General features: G+C 37.5%; 1 protein-coding gene across 1 annotated transcript in view; it reads left to right on the top strand.

Annotated features, from left to right (window-relative positions):
* Positions 1-17,663, top strand: part of UBE2V2 (ubiquitin conjugating enzyme E2 V2) — a 29,822-nt gene extending 12,159 nt beyond the window's left edge. Inside the window, exons 2-4 of the mRNA XM_059815310.1 lie at positions 7,116-7,261; positions 10,500-10,625; positions 16,794-17,663. Coding sequence (XP_059671293.1) covers positions 7,116-7,261; positions 10,500-10,625; positions 16,794-16,940 — 419 coding nt within the window. The 3' untranslated portion in view covers positions 16,941-17,663. The remainder of the gene's footprint in view (positions 1-7,115; positions 7,262-10,499; positions 10,626-16,793) is intronic.
* The last annotated feature ends 3,776 nt before the right edge of the window (positions 17,664-21,439 follow it).

Genomic DNA, 21,439 nt, shown 5'->3' with positions numbered 1-21,439 from the left:
GCTTTGGTTGTTTTATGTTCTTTTTGTGGGTGTGTGGTGTGTTGTTGTTAGTACACTATTTCAGTTTCTTGCTTTATTTTGTCCAGAGCAAGATGACTTCTGAATTGTTCAGGCTGAAAGGAACCTGTTATTTTCTATGTGTTTCTCTTTGGAATTTTGTATTTCTTCCCCTTGCTGCCCCGGGAGAAATTGTATTATGGCTTAGAATCTGTAAGGCTGACATCCCTCCCCCCTTCCCTGTCATGAAAAAATACTTACTTTTCTGCCAGCCTGAAGCTGTTAAATAGGATTTGAGAGTTTTTCTTTTTGTTACCAAGGTATACATATTTTTTCAGTTTCTGTTAGCTGGAAGTCAGTAGGCAAAAGATAACTCATACATTCAAAAATTGAGGCAAAAGGTAACTCGTACGTGCGAAAATTTTTTATACTACAGACTTTTCCTGGCGTAGGTATGTCAGTCAAGAAGAATAGCATCCCTGACAGTATCCTAGCTGTGTTAATGTATAATTTACTGATATAACTTGTTCTTGGGTCTATATTAAGATTTGTTTTTATAGCTTTGTTGGGGAGTGTGCTGGCAGTATGGCGTGTGCTGGTATAGCTATGGTAAAAGGCTCCTGGTATGCATGTAACGTTTAGGAGTGATTGAAGCCAAGAGCTAAGAAATATTTCAAGAGAAACTGAATGTTGGTATGGATATTGTAATAGACAATTATTAAAAAACAATAGTTTTGTATCACAGAATCATTAAGGTCAGAAAAGACCTGTAAGATCATCAAGTCCAACCATCAACTAACACCACCATGCCCATTAAACCATGTCCCACAATGCCACATCCACACGTTTCTTGAACACCTCCAGGGATGGTGACTCCACCACTTCCCTGGGCAGCTTATTCCAGTGTCTCACCACTCTCTCAGTAAAGAAATTTTTCCTTATATCCAGCCTTAACCTCCCCTGGTGCAACTTGAGGCCATTTCCTCTTGTCTTGTCTCTTGGAAGAAGAGGCCAACACCCACCTCTCTGCAACCTCCTTTCAGGTAATTGTAGAGAGTGATGATGTCTCCCCTCAGCCTCCTCTTCTCCAGACTGAACAACCCCAGTTCCCTCAGCCGCTCGTCATAAGACTTGTGCTCCAGACCCCTCACCAGCTTCATCGCCCTTCTCTGGACACGCTTCAGCACCTCAATGTCCTCCTTGTAGTGAGGGGCCCAAAACTGAACACAGTATTTGAGGTGCGGCTTCACCACTGCCGAGTACAGGGGCATGATCACCTCCCTACTCCTGCTGGCCACACTATTTCTCATTCAGGCCAGGATGCTGTTGGCCTTCTTGGCCACCTGGGCACACTGCTGGCTCATCTTCAGCCGGGTGTCGACCAGCACCCTCAGGTCCTTTTCTGCGGGGGAGCTTTCCAGCCACTCGTCCCCAAGCCTGTAGCGTTGCCTGGGGTTGCTGTGGCCAAAGTGCAGAACCCGGCACTTGGCCTTGTTGAACCGCATCCAGTTGGCCTGGGCCCATCGATCCAGCCTGTCCAGGTCCCTCTGCAAAGAGATATAACAGAAAACTTCACTCTTTAGGCTCTGAGCCAATCTATGAAAAATTAGGGTTATGGCTCCCTTTTATATGCGTCAGGGAGAAGAGTAGAGTGTAGGTTATCCCACTCTTGCCTGTTACATGGCAAAGAATCACTTGATGTGTAGGGAGCTTGTTCTCCCAGCTGTATTTGAAAGGGTGTGTCCATGTGACTTCTTTAAAAATGTGATTTAGTGTAGCCAGTGTGCCCTGTCAAATTTGACGTAAGTGCAATTGTGTGTTCTGTCTTGATGATTAAATCTCTGTACTAGTGGGTGATCTGGCATTACCAACTGTGGAACTGTGTCTTGACATACTGGCAAGAGCAGGTCCATCCAGTCAAGTCCCCTTTATTGCTCTAGTGAAAGTTGTATCCTCCTAAAGGATACTGAATATTCCTTTTTGTTCCCCCGATGTTTATTCAGGTTATGCAGATTCTGGATAAAAGCATAGCTGTAACTTTTCTAACTTGTCCTGTGGGATAGTGTACTTCTTGCTTCTGTTAATCGGGTGGTTTAGAATGTGATGTCTGAAGTAGCTCCATATGTATGAAAGTAGACCCTCCTGCTTAATTTAAGTCTTTATTTACTGATTCTGCTTCTATTCTTTTCTCATTGTTCCAAGGTATTAAATTAATTGTTAATTTCACAGATTTCTAATAGGTACCAGTTTCTTTAGTCCAGTTTCATGTTTAAACTTCTAAATTAAAAACTATTGGTATATGTAAGCATGAGTGGGTGTTGTTTTGGTTTTTTCTTAATTGAAATGTGTTTACTTCAACTCTTTGTGGAAACTTGGTAAATACTGTTTGACAGTTCCTGTGTATGGTTTTAGGGGGTCAGGAGGTATTTGTCAGTAAAATCCATAGTGAGGTAAGCTTTGCAGATAAACAAAAAAGAGGTTGGGGGAAGGAGGTTGCTTTTGTTTTGTTTCTTTATCTTGATGAACCCAGCTGTATTTTCACATGGAGAGCCTTAGTCCATCATTGCAAATAGCTGTGCCGGATGCAGTGCTGTACCTAGCCGTTAATCACAGCCTACTGAGTGGAGCTTACCACTCCTGCAGCTCTGCCAGTGATAGAATCACATGACTGCTTTAATCCCCTTCACTTGGAAGCGAGAGGTTTTGATTGAGGGATGTCTGTTACAGGGAGTAAAAACAACCTGTTTGCACTTGCCTGAAGCCCGTTAGTGGTCCCATCAGCAAGTGGAATTGGGGAGAACAGTATTTGGCAGGCCTATGGTGGTGAAAGGCTAGAGGCGTTTCTCTCTTCAGTTGGCACTACTTGTTCCAGAAGGTACACCTGAGGTCTGGTAGACAGCTGAAGAAAAAGGGTGGTTTCTATAATTTTCTATTGCTGATTAGCTGCAAACTAGAGCAGAAGGATATTGTTTCATTGTCCAAATTCTGTAAATAAAAGACTTGATTCTTACTCCAATTCCTTCAAGGAATATTTAAAAGTTTTTAGCAAATACTTGATGAATCGTATTGTCTGGATTAGAGACAAAACTGCAAACTGTGTATAAACCATTGATATACAATTTATATTGTGCCCTTTGGAATACGTGAAATGTGAGAAGAACAAGAATTTTTTACTTTATATGAGGAACAAACTTAATTTCCAAAAGATCCGGAACATCATTACCTGATCTTCTAGATGGAAGTTCTTGCTGTTTTACTAGCAAGAAGATGCAATCTTGTACATTTATTCAGTTCTTCAAGCTAGGTAGGTTTGTATTATGTAAAGGTTATAGCATGATCAAAGCAAACATGTAGAGTGCAGTAGTGTGCACGAGTGCATGTGTGGACACTCAGGACAGCATTAGCATTTAATTCCAGTTCATTTTGCTGGTAGTTTGTAAGACTGTAATTATAAAGGTAAGGTGGGTTAATTTTTAAAGTATTCCATGTCACTTGTCAGAAATCTATGAACAATGGTTTTCTAATAAAACATTCAGTAGTTATTTTAATTGAAGCTTGAAGTATTGAGGATAAATCATTAATCATATATGCCAGGGACATAGAAGCAGTTTAGTGGGGGTTTTTTATTTTTGGTTTTTATTTTTTTGGCAAGCTGGGCAAGTGACCTGGTAATCCTTTGTTGCAAAAAGCTCTAGCAGACATTAAGATGTACACAGCTTGTTGCTCTGCCCCTCTGATGTCAGTTCACAAATGATTCACAAATCAGGGTATCTCTTTGGAAATAGGGTGGGAGAGGTTGTTGGCCAAATCTTAAATATAGAATTGCATAAAAAGAAAGATCTTGTGCATTTCCTATGAACTCATAAATAAAGGAATAGAATACGTTTGCGGAAGTGAACGAAGTACCTTAAATATAGAAGTGCTCTTACGAAATAGTGGTTTTTATCTTAATTTATGCAATCATTTCTGCTGACCCCAACCCAAATGTTGTAGGACTGTGTAACTTTCTGAAAGAGAGCCTGTTTGAACATATCTTTGGTCTAGTTTTAGTTGAGAACTAACATTTTTTTTCTGGGAGTTTTTTAATGGGTTGGAATTTCAGTAGGGTGTTGTGGGGTTTTTCGGGGCGGGGGGGTATGTGTGGGTTTTTTGTGGGTTTGTTGGGTTTTTTTTTAATAAACACTAGGTGTTTCATCTCTTATTTTTAACTTCAGAGCAGTGTTTTGCTACTTGGTTCTTGCACAGATCGGAATGTTAGTGTGGGGAGCCTGACACTTGCTGTCAGATGTTTCTGTCTCTTTCCAGACTAGATCTAAATTACTTACTAGAGATGTTCTGGAGGTTTTCCAAGTCCTTCAGTGCTCCCCTTGGGCAGTTACGGGAACTAGTGAGCACAGACAACCTAGTGGAAAAAAATGTGATGAACACAGGACAGTCAGTCATAAGGGGTTGTTATTTTCTAGTAACTGTCCTCTCCTACAGTTCCGTGTGTTGAGTACAATTTTATGATACAACTGAGGCAGTCCAATGGCTTTTTGCCACAAAAAGCTCCCTCATCCCCACACCCATGGTTTTGCAAAGGAAGGCACTGAAAGACACAGCAGTCAGCTCTGGCATTTGTTGATCTTTATTCCTGAGTCAATTCATTTGATTAACTGGTTGGATTTGATTTTTGCCTAAAGGAAAAACAGCTTTTTGCTAAATTAGTGTGCCAGTTTGGCTAATGGAAGAGCCTGGTTAGTGCAAGAGCAACAGAGTTTTGGGAGAAGGCATGGAACCTCTTCTGCTGGCAATGAGCAGTTGGGTCATCTCAGCTGCACTGAAAGGTGATCAGAAATAATCTTAAAGTCTGTTTGCTACTGTCTTTTATGTGCTTTTTAAAGAGGTAAACTATAAATCTGAAGTTCTGCAGTTAGAGCAAGAATTCTGAGAAATGCTGGATTTAAGCCACTGGAGAAGTCTGACATCCAATCATTATCTTAAAGTACATGGGGTTTGGGGATGGGGTTTTTTTGCATTTGAGGCTCCATGTACCAATCAAAAGCTATTCAGTCATGTGATGCAAAACAAGAAGTTTAGAAGAAGTTTATTCTGATGCTTTATTTTTTTATTTATTTTTTTAAAAAAAGGCTAGCATTAACCTTTTACAGGTAGACTCCATTCCAGAGCATGTATGAATCTGGAGCAAAAGTAAAAACCTTGTGCTCTGTAATGTGATAGAAGCATGTTTGTCAGTTCTCATCCCTAGTCTGAATTAGATATGTAAATGTACGGATCCAATGTTAATAACAAGTCGGGATGGGACCAGAGGAATGGGCAAATGAATTTCAATGAAGCTTTTTAAAAGGATCTATGCTAAAGTATTGAGAAATGATCTGCTCCTTGATGTACTGTCCTAGTACTTTCAGGTAATCGTATGTGAACTCTTATCTGTGAAAGTAAGCTTCCAGAGTAGTTTAACTCCATTAAAACATGTTTTTACATCAAGGTTATCTGAATTTTTGCTGCCATGGCTGCACTTCCATGCTGGTACTTGTCAGATCTCTCTGTGAGCTGGGCTGGTTTGTTAAGCTGTCAGGAGACTAAACAAAATGCATAATTTTCTACTCAGTTAGCAAGCTGAAGTAGCTCATTATGGGCTTAGGTGAGTGGTAATACCAAAGCAGGAAGGAAGGTGAGGCCATACATGAGTGATTTAATTTCCTTGCACTGTTCCGATGCTTTCTTAATGCTTTCTCCTGTGAATTTGGAGAACTCAGAGACAATAGTTTCTGCAATTTTTAGGAGCCTCTCCTAGTCAGTGTTATTTTAAAAAAAAAAAAAAATTACCTTAAACACAGTTTAGGACAAACCATAGTTATGCAAGATAAGCTATTTGAATAGTTGCTGGAGAGTTTCTTTATCTATACTGGTCCATAGGCTTACATATTGACTAAATTATCATATTGTATACTATTGGTCTTAATTTTTTTGCATAGAGACGACTTGGAATACAGACTAGGGTAATGTAAAACCTGAAATCCCAGTGACAACTAATATCAAAACCAGTTTTCTTTGAAGAAGATGGGGGTCAAACTTGCATAGTGTATATTCATTGCTAGCAACTTTGTATTAGAGTTTTAGTTCTATAGAGTACCTGGATTCTTCCAGTACAAGAAAGGATCTCTATTAAAAATCATGGAAAACACTATAGCTGTAAGTAGCTATAAGAAAAAATATATAGCTATAAGAAAATTGAAGGTTTTTTGTATTGTAATATTGCTATTACATCATTGTGCATATTTTATTTGACAATAAAAGCATGCCATGACTGCATGCACAAATGTTAATTGGCTTTGTTCCCTACATCAGTGCTGAAATACCATTTTAGCTTCTGTGATGTAAACAGCTATCAATATCTGTCTGTTTTCATGTGTAATAATCAAAATCCAGTAATTATAGTTCAGTAAGTGAATATTACTTGGCTTTCTTTAGAGGTAGTACCTCTTCATATTCTGTTGTGAATATGTCATCTCTCTTCAACAACTTAATCAGTGTTTCTGTGCCTTTTATTTTTTTCTCTGTTAAGTGGGAATAATAATCACTAGATTAAAAAAGACTTTTTGTTTTCAGATATTAAAGTGGTTTTTTTTCTTTAAATCAAATGAAATTAAGTGAAAATGTTTCAATCTTTCTCTTACTGTTTACATTTATTAAGATAATTTGTGTTCAGTGTTGCATTCTTTAATTATTTTTGGAGGGAATTTGCCATATCAATATTATGTGGATTCCAGTTGAGTAGAACTTGACAGACAGTGAATTGATTTTGAAATGTACTGGCTCTAAACAGTACTGTGCTTGGGAAAGAGTATCTGAATTAAGCCATCTCAAACTAAAGAGAGATCTCTTATTTTATCTTTTATACTTTGTATTGCTGTCACTTGGTAGTAACTAGCTTCCAGTGAAGTGGTTAGTTGCTTCAGAACAATTTGAGTGCTAAATAAATTCATGCAGGAAATATTTGTTTAGCTTTGAAAGTATATTCAGCAATTGCTAGTGCATAACATATAAAAGCAATGAAATTGTTTACCTTTTCCTTAATGTCAGCAGTATTAATTACATTTTTCCCTTTTCTCTAGTTAAAGTACCTCGTAATTTTCGCTTGTTGGAAGAACTTGAAGAAGGGCAGAAAGGAGTAGGTGATGGTACAGTAAGCTGGGGCCTTGAAGATGATGAAGATATGACACTCACCAGATGGACAGGAATGATTATTGGGCCACCGAGGGTAAGTGTGATGAATTAAAATGTTTTTGTTAAGTTTTTAGGCAATACAAAATGCAAAAAAAGGTTACTTCGCTACAGTGTAAAGGAATTAGTTGGAATTTAATGTATGAAGTTGTAGAAACACTGTATATTTGTGTTAGAATTCATCACTTCCTGGCATGTTGGTAAGTATTTTCAGTCTAGCCTCCCCTAGTACATGTTTCTGCAGCTGTCTATACAACCCAGTTGTGACTTGAGACTTATTACTGAGTTAGGAATATACTCAGTCTGTACTTCCATCGTTACTGCACATAAGTGTACAGTGATAGTACAGTAAACAGGGTAACTGTCTTTCCACAGCTTATCATATGTGCCTAGTAATTTCAATTCTATAGTAAACTGACAATATATTTTCAAATTTTACAGCTTTTATCAAAGTCTTTCAGTATAGCAGTTTATCCAATTCAGTTAATTAAGCCTAAAGACCAAGCAGTTTTTAATTACCTCTAATGAAAAAAAATTATATATACACAAAGTTCAAATTCTTCTGACCTTTTAGGTTCTGTAGCATGTCATCTAGAGTGATAAAACCTGCAAGAGAAGTAATCATCTCTAGTGTCTGAGTATCAGCCTCATGAGATGGGAGTGGACACATCTTTATTTGACGTGTAACTTCTGTGCACGCTTTCTTATGAGTTACAATATGATACAAAAGATCACTGTCTGAAGGAGAACTTTAAATGAGTATACTTTAGGTAGCCCTAAGTTAGCATATGTCTTTCACCGTTAACATGAGGTTACTATCTTGTGTGTCCTTCAGTGCTGCAGGGCTTATTGGAAGAACTATCCAAGACAAGAACTGAGATCAGAAATTGGCCTCAGTGAAGATAATGTCTTCCAGAGTAACAGAGTTCCAGAGTTAGATTCAGTGTAATTCAAGCTCCTTTTGGAAGTCAGAGTGAGTTCTAACTTGCAGCAGACTTTGAACATCTGCGTAATTGTGCTGAGCTCCTAAGATTTGGATGCATTTGAGAGAGAACCAATTTAAAATATTTTGTATGCTTTGGATAGTATGCTTTGGATACTAGCTTCTGTGGAATCACAGTGTTTGAATACATTTTGAAGAACGTTTGTAGTCCTACGGGTTTTGAAAACAGCTTGCAAATATGAGGTGACTAAAGTAGTGTCTCCCTGACTCTCCAAACAGCCTCCAGAACTGCCTTGTGACTGGTTTCTGGTTCAACCTAGGGTAGACTCCTAACACATCTTTGAAGGGAGATTATTATGTAGGAGCCCATATGTTTTTAAAAAACCCGACCTGGTATGCACTTTTTAATTCTGGTCAATTTATATTGCTGTCATTTTATTTTCTTTATGAAGGAGTGCATGCAAGTAATATTAGGCCATTTTGGGGACATGCAGTTTTGCTCACAGAATGACTTGCAGTAGATGGTGATTGTAGAAAGTGAAAGCTACTAGCTCCCAAGCCACTGGTGGTACTTTGAGAAGAATTGCATATCCGGTTTCAGGGTTCGTAGATGATGAGTGTTTTTGGAATTGGTTGAGTTACCTTGACAGTGTGCAGTTAGGCATAACACAGAGAAAGTTGCTAATTACTGTCAACATCATGAATTTCTTCACATATGTGGCTTCTCTAAAGCTGTGCAAAAATTGCTTATCATTTTTTTTTTTCTTGCTTCATTTGAAGGGTGAACCAGCATGGAGGGGGGAGGGGAAGATTTGTTTTGGGTTAAAGGAAACATTTTTCTGACCCTGCAAAAATTTGATTTTTTTTTTTTAGGCTTTTTGGGGAGCTGGCCAGGGATGTTTGGCTTGCAGTAAAACAGTGACTTGAAAAACTGAGTAAAATTGAGAAGCCACCTGGATAGGCATAAGGGAATGAGAATGAATGCCATTCTTAGGATTTTTCAGAGTTGTGAGCAGTGTGTATACATTTTGGCCTATTTCCACTATAACAGACAGCATCCCTCTCTGGGGAAGTAAATGGTTTTATCTGAGTGAATAATACGAATTTTTGTTACTGTTTTCTTGCTGTGGTAGCAGCTATGTTACCTGTAGCAGGACAAGATTACTTTTGTTGGGCCTTTTAGCTTTTAATGGGAAAGAATAATAGAAAAACTTCTTTCTAACAAAAGATGTCCTGCTTTGCCTTGTTTCTTTCTGACCCACTTGCTGCTCGGTCTCTGTGGCTTCTCGAAATTATAGGACACATTTAGGGTGCTTCAGTAGTCTGATTTCTACTCTGCCTTTTAATTGACCACAGAGTGGACTGTCATTTGACAACTTGACTGCATGGTTGATATATCTACTTGGAGAGAGTGACAGCTGGCTGATGGAGAACAGCTTAAAGATGGTAGTTCTGGAAAGTTCAGAGGAATGTTACTGCTTTGGGTTCATGTTAGCTGTATCTGTTTTGCCAGTGGAAAGACATGTGTAGAAACTGGATTGATCCTCCTTTTGGAGCACAGAGGCATGTGCATCAGTGACCAGCAAAGTCACTGATACTTTTTATTGTGCATTGCCTACTTGACAAGATTAAAAAAAAGATAGAACTGTATTCATTTCTAATTGGACTTTCTCAAAATACATTTGCACTTAGAATGATTTGTTCCATGGTCACTTTGGAGTGATGTCTTCTGCAAACTAGCTGTCACTTTACTGTCCAAAGTTTCTAAATCCTCTGGTAAACTAAGCAATCCTCAGCTATGGAAGTCTTAGATATCTTCTGGAATGTTAATTTACTTCTAGAATATGTTTTTTGCAAATATTATTTTCATCTTGTTCTTGGCTGTGTCTTAACTGTGGGGTTATTGGCATCTTTGTCTTCCCCCATTTCCAATTTTTCTGCAGTGTTAGGTATGTTTTTTTTATAGGGGAAAGCGGTAGTTTTCCTAAAGGTTATGGATTTTTTCTCAGCCCTCTACTGTGCCAAAGTTGTTTTCAGAATGCAGGTGGGTAGGAGGGATAAGAGCAAACGTGAATTAAAAAAAGAACTGTGTTCTGTTAAAACTTTTGTATGGTACAGTCAATAAGTAGTGTAACTTACACATATTCATCAAGTAATCACTATAACCAAAACGGTGGAATATCAATCAGTAATCCAGGACCATCAACTGGTACATAATACTAGCAGATTTATAATTATTTCATATTTCTTCATCTTTATTTCTCTTGCCTTTGTTTTTTTATTAATATTCAGCTTTCAGTAAGATGCATTAGTCTGTCTTTTTGCTTTCTAGACAAACTATGAAAACAGAATATACAGTCTGAAAGTAGAGTGTGGACCTAAATATCCAGAAGCACCTCCTACAGTTAGATTTGTAACTAAAATTAATATGAATGGAATAAATAATTCCAATGGAATGGTAAGTTTGAAATGGTAAGATCAACCATGTTGTTAATCTGTACTATAAATTATTTCTGTGAAAAACCCAGGTGAGGAATATGCATGTTGGACATAGTTTTCATATTCAAATTTTACAATATAAGTAGTTTTAAATCATATTTTGGTTGCCAACTACTTAAAATCTTTAGGTATTTACAATATGTTAGTGTCTGTTAGTGGCTTATCAATGAGACAAGCATTATTTATAGTATTGAAACAGTTTTTTCTTTTAAATGAAGCTGAAAAATTTATTTTTGAACAGAAAAAATTAAGTGTTTAAGCCACGTGTAGGTATTTCCCTTGTAATACTCATAACAGGGGATTAGATTCATATTGTGTAATTAACAGTACTAAAATGTGAAGCTTAAGTATCTCAAGGACTCTAGCGGAGAGAGAGATTCTTAGGGGTTCGTTTGAGCTGTTGTAGGTGGTAGGTTAGTGTACTGTTTGGTCATCTGAAGCCAGTGCACTAACACTTCAGAAATAATCTAAAATTAATTTGAAAGTACTTCTTGTGTAGCCAACAACTTTACCTGAAGATCTTGTTAAAATTATTATCTACAAACCAGCTGTTGCCCTTGATCACAGCTGTGGCTTGTAGCCTAAGTATATATGTTTATTAAGAGATTGTGACTAGCAAAAGCTGCCAATTTTGAATGCAGCAGAGCTTTTGGTATGTTTATAATATTGTTTTCATAACTCCCTAGTAACATGTATTATTCTGAATCAGTAAAGAAGTATGTCCTTGTTGCTTCATCTGTGTATGCTTGAGAGTATAGGTGTTGGTTTCTGGAAGCAGAATCTCAGACCTGCAGAGCCTGAAGGCTCATGTTTACCAAGCCAGTCGGCTTGAGCTTTCGTTTGGAGAAGTTTACACTCCCTCAGCTTGCTGAGGAAAGGGGTGAATACTGTTACAGGAAATCTGCCTGGTGGTTTTAAAAGCACTGTTAAAATCCAGTCATTGCTACAGGAAAACTTGATTTTAATAAGTTTATAAGCTTGTACAAAACCTTCATTCAATTTTTCCCCAACAGTTCTATGAACTGGTATATCTCATGAAGGATTTGCTATGCAAATGCATAACTTTCTTTTTGAATGGATTTAAGTAGGACTAGATAGTATTTTTAAGGAAAACGGTTTTCATAACTAGTGAATTTGAAACTCATTAAGTAATTTTTAATGTGCCCATTGTCCCAGTATCTTGCATTTTAGCTTATTTCACCATTGTGCTCACTAGAGTTGTGCCAAATGTGTCAGATAAACTGGGGGCACCTTCAGCATCCCTGGAACAGTTCATGTTGCTGCTTCCTGTTTTAGTTCCTTCGTGTTTCTTCCAAGCTGCTCTCTCACTTTCTGATTGTCTTCCATACAATAGATCATAAGTGGTTTGCTGCATTCTTTGAATGAATGATAGGGTTTCATCTTCAGACAAGCTCTACTACCCATGCTTCTGCACTCTGTTTTTTGACATGTGACCAGCTTTTGATCACATTGCTTAAAGTTGAAAAAGTTGGTGAAAAGAGACCTGCGATAAAGAGCAACTGAAATTGTATGTCTTAGCAGTATTATCATACTACTCAAAACATTTGTAACATTGTTAAGGATCACTTTACAGAAGATGTGTGCCAGTGAACACCTGAGGAAAAATAGAGCTCCTAGTGTGAGTGTAGGGGGTGATAATTTCTGCTGAGTTGGAGTGTGAATGGTGGAGGGGGGAGATGGATATGTGTGAAAGTTACCGGCGGTCTAAGGAAGCTAGTCTCAAACTGCCTTGTTGGCAGTGGTTTTCAACCTTCTTGATTTAGAAGTCCCTTTATACTTTGCATGAAAAGTGCATGTATGTAATGAATTTATCTGTACTGACAGTTACTTTTTGTTTGATTATTCTGACAGAGGAGTTTTGCTTTTAAGTAACTTTTCCATCAGCAGCATATCTTCAGGGATCCCAGAGTGCAGGAAAGGAGAGGGCTACTTCAGGAGTATTTTATGTCAAAAGACTAAACGTAGGTGCTCTGAGTCACCCTGTTTAAATTGCCTTCCTTTTCTGATGTTCAAGTTAGTTTTTGTGGTTTTATGCTTTTCAATTTGCCTATGGAGCCTACTGTGTTTGTATACAGAACTAGGGTACTAAGTTCAGAAAAGCTAGTCCAAGTACTTATAAAGAGCTGGAAAAAATGCCTTTGTGTGCTAATGGCATCACAGTTGTAAAATTGTATTTAAATTATCATTCTTAATGCTGTGGGGTCTTTTCTCTTGGAGACTTGTGTATTCTGTAGTGATAAAACACAGGTTGCATTCTGACGTGCTATTTATTTTCTCATGGTCTTTTGAGGATGTCTGACTTTTGCATCTGAGAGCGTGCTCTTCAGTGGTCTGTCTTGCAGGATTTGCAATCACTTCTGTTCATTTAAATACCATTTACAGCTGAAAATATTTGTTTCCTTTAAACTCACTTGGGACTCTGTCAGCTATAAATCTGTAAACTGTTGGTCCAGTTATTGCTTTGAGTATGTTTATTGTAGACTAAGCAGTTTGCTGCTTCTTAAGATATTGGGAACATTATAAACACTGAATACTTTGCAACATTGTGTAAAATTATTTGTTTTAATTTCAGTTTTTTAGAAAAAATTATACATATTGCTTCTCTTGCTGTTGTTCAAGGGTTTACAACGTGTACCCCCAGAATAAAATAGTCTTCAGGTTGCCATTTTCAGCTTTATTAGCTTTTATGTGACCTTGAAATTTCTCCCTCTGTGTCCCAGGATGTGTACTTGAGTATTACCTAATGCTTTTGTGTGATTTGAACATAGTTTGTGTCATTCTTCCAAATATCTTATCATTATTCTTCATAAAGTGAATTTATTGTGCACTAACTTGGAAATAAATTCTGCAACACAGAAAACAGAACCTGAGCCAAAATCTTTACTGCTGCAAGATGTCATGAAAAAAGTTGGTGACTTGCAGAAAAGAGACTTGAGATAAACAGCAACGAAAATGTCATGGTACAGCAGTCTTCACTCAGAAAACATTCATAACATTGTTAAAGCAGAGTTTACAGTCTGAGAGTTTGTTTTTAGAAATTCCCAGCCAAGAAAGAAAAGCTGGAGGAGCTTACTTTTAAGTGATCAGGTCTCATGTTCCAGTACAGCCAGTGTATGTGGAATTGCATTGTTTGAACAGCACTGGTGACAGACTGCTATGTGCTATAACTGAGGCAGATCTCCAGACTTGAGAGAGCCTACAAAGGCACAGTTGAGGAGAAGCGAGGAAAAGAAAGACAGTATGAAAGCAGAATTGCCAGGCTGAAGACAGACATTCATCTGGGGAGTCCCAGTGCAACTGCCTTTCTAGCCATTTTTTGTGAACTCAGTCTTTAAACAGATAATTATGTTAGTTTTCTTTCTCAAACCTACCAAAATCTAAACCTACTTTTTTCTTCTTATCCATGCTGGTTTACCAGTGGTCTTCTAAACCAGTTTATTATCACATGGGCTTCCACCCCCAAGTGCACATCTTTCCTGGTTGGGAATATTTTGTTGCAACCGTTATATGGTCCTTGATAGTCGCCGACTGTGGCTTCTTTCCCCCCTATTTTTCTCAGGGATATTACTGATATTTTTTTTTTTTCTGGCAGGTCAATGACATGTAATGTGATCTCTCCTCAGCTACCTTAGTAGAAAGTATTGTGATTCAGACTAACATGGACATTTTTTAAACTACTGGTCTGCCAAAGGACTCATACCAAAGCATTCAGGGAGTACTCTCACATTGTTCCATTTTGCTAAATTGAGGAGGATGTCAGGTTAGCTGCAGAGAAGTATTAATGAATGTTAGTAAGTGTGTCTGTGTGTGTGGGGGGAAATAAGCTCTTAAACGTCTGCAGCTATATGCTAAGTGAACATAAGATCTGAGCCCTTGTTTCTTCTGTTACCATGATACTTAACCACCATGAAGTTTTTCTTCTTTTCTTCTTTCCCCATGAGGAAAAATGGTGGTCTCATGCATTTCTCGTGGCATTTTCTATATGGAGAACAGTTTTGAGTGGTGTGATAATTACTATTCTAACTTTTGAAATGAATTCATATTGTTTCTAGTTTGCTGGGTCCAGCTCATTGGATAGAAACTCTGGAGTGTCCTTCTTTAATCTTGTCTAGAAGGATTGGAGAGGAAGAGATCTGTAGGAGCTTGGTACCTCAGAACAAAGATTCAGGCTAAATGATGCCTTACTTAAGCTGCTACTTGATAACACAGGTGATCTCTTCTCAGAATTCCCCTTTTACTCACTGGTGGTTTTATCTTACAGTCTGCTTTTTAAGAAAAGAGGACAAGTTTTCCAGTTGCAGAGGTTATTCTGCTCTGATATTGCCTCTTTTATCTGCCCCATTAAACCAAACACTCCTTTAAAAAAGAAGTAGTAGCAGTCCAGGAATTACAGTCATGGTCTGACCAGTGTTACTTTCAGAACCTTTCTGTATTACCTCATACACTCATGCGTATTTTAAACTGGTGTGATCTTGCTGCATAATGCAGCTTTCCTTTTGATGCTCTTTTTCTTCCTAATTTATTAATGTTTGCAATAATTACTAAGTAATCTGACAGCCTTTTATACTGTAGTTTGATATGCTGTCTTTGGCAGCTCTGCTGACTTTAAGGAGTTCCCGACTCTGAGCAGAACATTATTTTGTGTGAAGAGAGATGCTTACAGTGCTGAGCTGTGAACTGGATCAATGATCCTGCTTAGGCATTTTTTTCCAAGGTGTTTTTTTTAAATTGGGTGGCTTCTATCCATTCAGGTCAGAAAGTAGCTCCACGTAGATGTCATGGTTCACCTGAGCTGATAGGCAGTAGCAGTGTTAAAGGAACAAGTGTCTAATGAGAGGGAGCAGAAGTTTCTTGGGTTAGTATTGCTGCCCAAGCCAGCATGTTGTTAAACCTTGGCCTTAGTTCCTTCCTACAAAAAGGTTTAGTCTCATCTTGTGTTCTGAAAATAGACGGCCTCACTTCGCACAATCTAGAAATAAAACTTCTGTGTTAACACCCTTATTTCTGATTCCAGTGTTGTTTTTTCTTTCACTTTGCCCTAATTAAGATGGGAAAAGAAACTTCTTAATGTTTTATGCTGCCTAGATCATAAAGCAGTGATTTCCAACACTGTTATAGCCATGTGAGCTGCCTGTGCTACTCTGTCAATGGAATTCAGTAGCATGCAATAGCCCTATTCCTGCCCATGGGCCTCCTTTGCAGTTGCACAGCTGTAGGCCCCTCTGTCTTCTTAAGTTACTCCTTGCAGGGGCTGGGTGGCCAGGACTTAGCTGCTGCCAAAACAATTCCCAAGCTGACGTTCAATTGCTGACTTTCCTATGGAAACCTCCCTGTTATAATATAATTGTATAAATTGTCCCACAGGTTTTATAAACGCATAGGAGAAGTCCCATGTCCTTTCCTTTCAGTTCATATTCAAATTGGTAAGTGATGTACAGTAATCTTCATGGCTCTGTAAGATGACTTACTGTGAGGATGCAAAGAACTAAGAAATGTCCAAACATTTATGATTCAGTTTTTTCAATATTTCGAGCCATTTCTTAGTATACATAGTTAGTCTTGATATGTCAGAAGCACCATGTAATTATCGATGTGAAATAAATCACTAATGATACTTGTAGCAAGGGGAAAAAAAAAGGGAAACTTTCCTTTAGAAAGGTACTCTGCGGACTCTTGTGTGGCAGGTTCTTTCACAGAACTGAGGAAAACCCAAGTGTATATATTGGCATAATGAAGGTGATTACTTTTTGCTTTTTTGGGGGTGATTTGAAACAAATTGATAAAAAACAAATTTTACAAGATATGCTCCAGTTTTGAAGTGAACGGGTCGCTGATCTCCTCCCACCCACCCCTTTCCTTCTCACTAATATTAGTATCAGCACAGATGGAGGGGTCCACATGCATGGATTTTATTGCAGAATCTGTATCTGTGTGTAAGTATATGATTGTTTTCCTTAAAATATTTTATGAACCCTGGGACTTTATGCCACAGAGAAAGTGTCAGGGAATGCTTAGACTCTTTCTTAGAACAATTAGGTCAATAGCAGTTATTTATGTAGAGATTTTGTATTTCATCGTAACTTAAAACTCTCTCTTCTTTTTCCAGGTGGATGCACGGAGCATACCAGTGTTAGCAAAATGGCAAAATTCTTATAGCATTAAAGTTGTACTTCAAGAGCTAAGACGTCTAATGATGTCCAAAGAAAATATGAAGCTTCCACAACCTCCAGAGGGACAAACTTACAACAATTAATTTTAGCTGGTTCTCAAACTTCTGTCTTAAAACAACAACCTTCTACTCATGTTAATGTCTTGATTAAATCTCACAATGCAAACACCCACACATTAAAAGAATTTCAGCTGGTATACATGACCTGGACATTTGTAAGAATATATATAATATATGTATGCCCAATATGTTTTCAGGCACTATGGGAGAAAAAGGCAGCACAATTATTTTTTTTTTCTCTTATCAAGGCACTGTCATTTAAGCATAAGCCTGAAATAGCCTAATACTGGAATTCAGGTTTTACAAGATGAAAGCATGACAGAAAGTGTCAGATTGCTGTGGAATAATATATGTTTCTGAAAATAATCTCTTGAGAAGGCAAAATATAAACGGCATGCTTTATCCATCTTGCTTAGTAAAAGAGCTGCAGTTAAATTTGTTTTAAAGTAGCAGGTACAGTGAATACCGTTGCTCATCTTGTTTAATTTTGCAAGGGTGTGGGTGCCGACTACTAGTAGTGTCACAAAGTATGTTCAGGATTGTTTTGATACCTGTATTTATAAAATGGGGGGATTAATTTCTGTTAAGCAGCTCCTGTGTGTTACATGTATTGGACATGGCAAATATTTGTTTACAGTCTTTGTTCTAATAAACCATGCATTTAAGTTTTAGTGAAACAAAGGAAATGTATGGATATGTGATTGAGATTAAAGTTAGTCTTAAAATGTAAATAAAATGTGGAAAGTGTCTGAGGCTGTGCCATTTCTATAATAGTGATGTAATATATGTACAGTAACTTGCAGAAGTAGTGGAAAGCCAAACATAATGTTGCTGCTGGTTTTACATGCACCTTTTATTCTTGCCACTTTTGTATGCTTAGTTTACTTGAGAGGTCAAGGTACTCCATTTGTTGCAGAGAGTAAGTTCTGTCATTTGTAGTACCACTTCTTTAGACAAGCTTGCACTGTGTGTGTATATATATATATATTTAAAAAAACCAAACAACCCCCCAAACCAACCCCAAAATAAAAACAAAAAAACCTTGCCTACCCACCCTCCCCTTCACCTCCCCTCCAGATTCTTTTGAGATCTGAGCATAACTTTCACTTTGCTTACTTGACCTCTGAGCAGTTTCAGACTACATTGCCGAAGTCTGTCCTACTTCAGTCCTTTGTCTTGGTGCAGTTGCTGCCTTGATTCTTGCTTTCTTGCATCTTTTCCTCTTTTATGTTTCTTGCCTTTTTTTTTCTTGTCTGTTCCACTTTTGCCTTTTCTGAAACACGCAAAAAAGAAACATCAGGAAGCTTTAATAAAAATTACACCTGTAATACAGATCATCATATTTCCATCTGCATTCCATGTATCATATACCATGCCACCACTGTCTTCATAGCTAGAGTCTTTTCTGCCTCTCCTGCAATTGCTGGTCTGTTTTTTCAATGTATTCTCTCTGGTGGGAACACTGGTTTTAGTTCTGTTACCGGTTTCTCATAAGAAAGTCGTTAATGCTATCCTTTCAGAAATTATACCTTCTTTCCCTGGCCCTGCCCCCCTTGGAAAATGCAAGCCTTTGTTCATTTTGGTGAGAATATGTAACATGGGGAGCGAGTCAGCTATTTGCATTCAAAGTTTTATTTAGTGGTTCTTTTGGAAAAATGAATATAATCAAAAGCCATCAACAGCCAGGTAACTTCCTTTGATAATGCCTTTGCCTAATTCTGATGTAAAGAATGAACCTTTAAAAGCAATAAACTAGGGTGGGGTTTTTTTGTTTAATGGAAAGGTTTAATTAGTATTTGTCAGTTTATGCTTTTTAGACAAATTGGGCACTTCCGGAATTGGATTTGTAGCTGCCAGCTACCTTGTGTCTGTATTTATATAACATATCATTTAGGATGGTTTGGCTGAAGTGCATTGCAACATTTTCTTACTTTATTTAATTTGAATGATTTTGGTGCCATTAAATCTTTTTTCTTACACTAACACTGCTAATCTATATTTAATCAATTAAAATAATGGAACTGTGCAGTTCTGAGATGTGAATTTTTGGGAAAGTTTCAGCATAAACTATTGAGAGAATGAGAAACACTCGTAGACTACTATATGGTTGGTAACATAATTTAAGAGACTGACTTACTCACAGAGCATGAAAAAGGGCTGGTTGTTTGCTTGGTTGTATGTGGTGCTAGTTGATCCCACAACAGCTATTCCTCCTTGTCTGTACTCTCACCATTTGTATCTGTGAAAATCTGCATATTCAGCTGTAAGCAGATAGATTTTGCAGAAGAAAAAAAAAGTGGTGGAGGGACCTGATCCCTGACATCAGGGTATGTAATATAAAGGATGACTGTAAAAATATTCCTGCAGTGATTTTAAGTGTGTTGGTTTTCCATTTTGCTCACACTGGAAGAAGTCTAAGTGTAATTAATTATGAGATTTTCAGATGTCTTTGACTACTGCATAAAGTCAAGAGCCTCCCCGAAACTCTCTTATTACGTGAAGAAGATTTTGAAGCACTGCTGCTTACTCACCTCCAGAAAGGTTACGTTGGTTTACATGTATCCATGTCTGATCAGTGTTTATTTAGTACTTTGTTTTCTCATGTTCTTGGGGTTTCCTCTTAGGTAACCTACTTAGATGTCGGAACTTTAATTTTCCTCTTATAAGTAATTTATGTTATGTTCTTTTGGCAAGATTTTAATTTGCTATTGTTAGCAAATTTGTATTTTTTTCTTTTCAGAACTGTATTTGTGCATCTTGCAAAGCAGAGCACCATTTTAAGCCAGTTGTGTGAAGGGGGGAAAGTGCAAAAATTCTAAATATAATGTTTTTTCAGATTGCATTTGAAAATTCCTATCATGTTGGTGGTCATCAACTGGGATTTAAACTAGCTTTGTGCTCTGAAGCATTACCAAAGTTCTTGTGTTTTGGTTGTTTGCGGGAGAGATAAGTTTACTACGAAGCAAAGAAAAAAAGCCCCAAAGGTGGTATGATTCATGCTTCGTAAACTTTAAGATACAATGAGCAAGCCTATGGAAATACCCACGTTACAAATAATGTGCCTTACTCATTTATCATAACATTGTTGCAGGGTGTGCACCTACCAACTGCCTTGATTGCGCTCATCTTCCTGAAAGCAAGTTGAGAATACTTGACACCCAGCAAGACAGTTGGGAATGAATCCCTCAACTATTATGAAACAAATGCATAATCCATGCTCCTCCTAAATGTTTGTTATTGTATAGGGGATACCTAAAGGAAAATCTTAGTGCATCCTGTGACAGCTGATCAACTCTAATAATAATAAAATCTGTGATTTAGACAAGTATTTGTGTTTTACATGGTTACTTATATGGTGAGTTTGTGGAAATGTATTTCCTATTTAGTACCTTTCCGGACAATACTTCAGGGCCTAAAAATACTTACTGCACTTCTCTTACACTATCTTTTGGTGCAGAAGGCTCATGTAGCAGGCCACACGGTAATCATCCTATGACAGAGGCAGGATGTCTGACTAGTACTTGTTTTTATTCTGACCTCTAGTTTTTGAAAACTCAGCCAGATTGCCCCTGGTGTGGCTAGTCTCAACCGCTAGAGAAGGAGGAATCAACTGGTATTAAGCAAGTCTGAATATGTGTTACTGTAACAAAAAAAGGTGACTTAAAACTACTGTTGGTCTTCTTTTGCGCAAGTAAAATTCCAGATAGAAGTGAAGCAGTGGGACAAAATATGTTTCTTAGAAATTTTTCTAAATAATGCGTTCAGAACTCTTTTGTGAAGCCTAGGAAGGTTTCTGAGGTGGGGAGGTATTGGAGGAACATGATGAATGCCTGTGGTCTTTCTTTAATAATAATTAAAAAAAAGAAAAAGCTTTAAAACTTGTTAATGCATCTGTGTTAACTCTACGTAATGAAACAATTGCAGGAGAGGGTTTTCTTCTCTTACCTGTTCTGGTGATTGTGTTATTCCCTGAAACAGTGTGTTACACCTTTTCTGTTGCAGACCCAACTGGTCATGGGCTAAAATGATATGAAGGTTGTATTGCCTGTAATGCTGGAAATATGAAAATAGTTTACTTATGCTGCTTTAAAAAAATACAAAAGAACACATTTCACTAGCTGATCGCAACTTCCATAGGAATGAGTACTCCATTCAGCTTTTTACAATGCCTTAGTGTTAATGTGGTTTGTAACGTTTTGGGTTGGTTGTTTTTTTTTTTTTAACTAAATGGATGTATACCTTCAGCTCAATTGATAAACAGTTGTAAATAAATGTATAGTGAATTCCATTCTATAAAATATGTGTCATATACCAACTCCCAAGTAGCATTCCCATATTCAGACAGTTCCATGAAGTTTTTCCAGTCTTTACCATTTTAAAATAGTGCTAAATATAAAAAGCCTTTTATTATTTATGCTAGTGCCAAACTATATAAATGGATAACTTAATGGATGATGTTGAGATAATGCACAAATAACCAGTGCTTGGGATCTCTTGATACAGTGCATGTTTTCTATACTAAT

This window comes from Gavia stellata, chromosome 3, assembly GCF_030936135.1.
Source record: "Gavia stellata isolate bGavSte3 chromosome 3, bGavSte3.hap2, whole genome shotgun sequence".
In the NCBI taxonomy this organism is placed as follows: Eukaryota; Metazoa; Chordata; class Aves; order Gaviiformes; family Gaviidae; genus Gavia; species Gavia stellata.
This window is presented reverse-complemented; position numbering and strand designations above follow the sequence as displayed.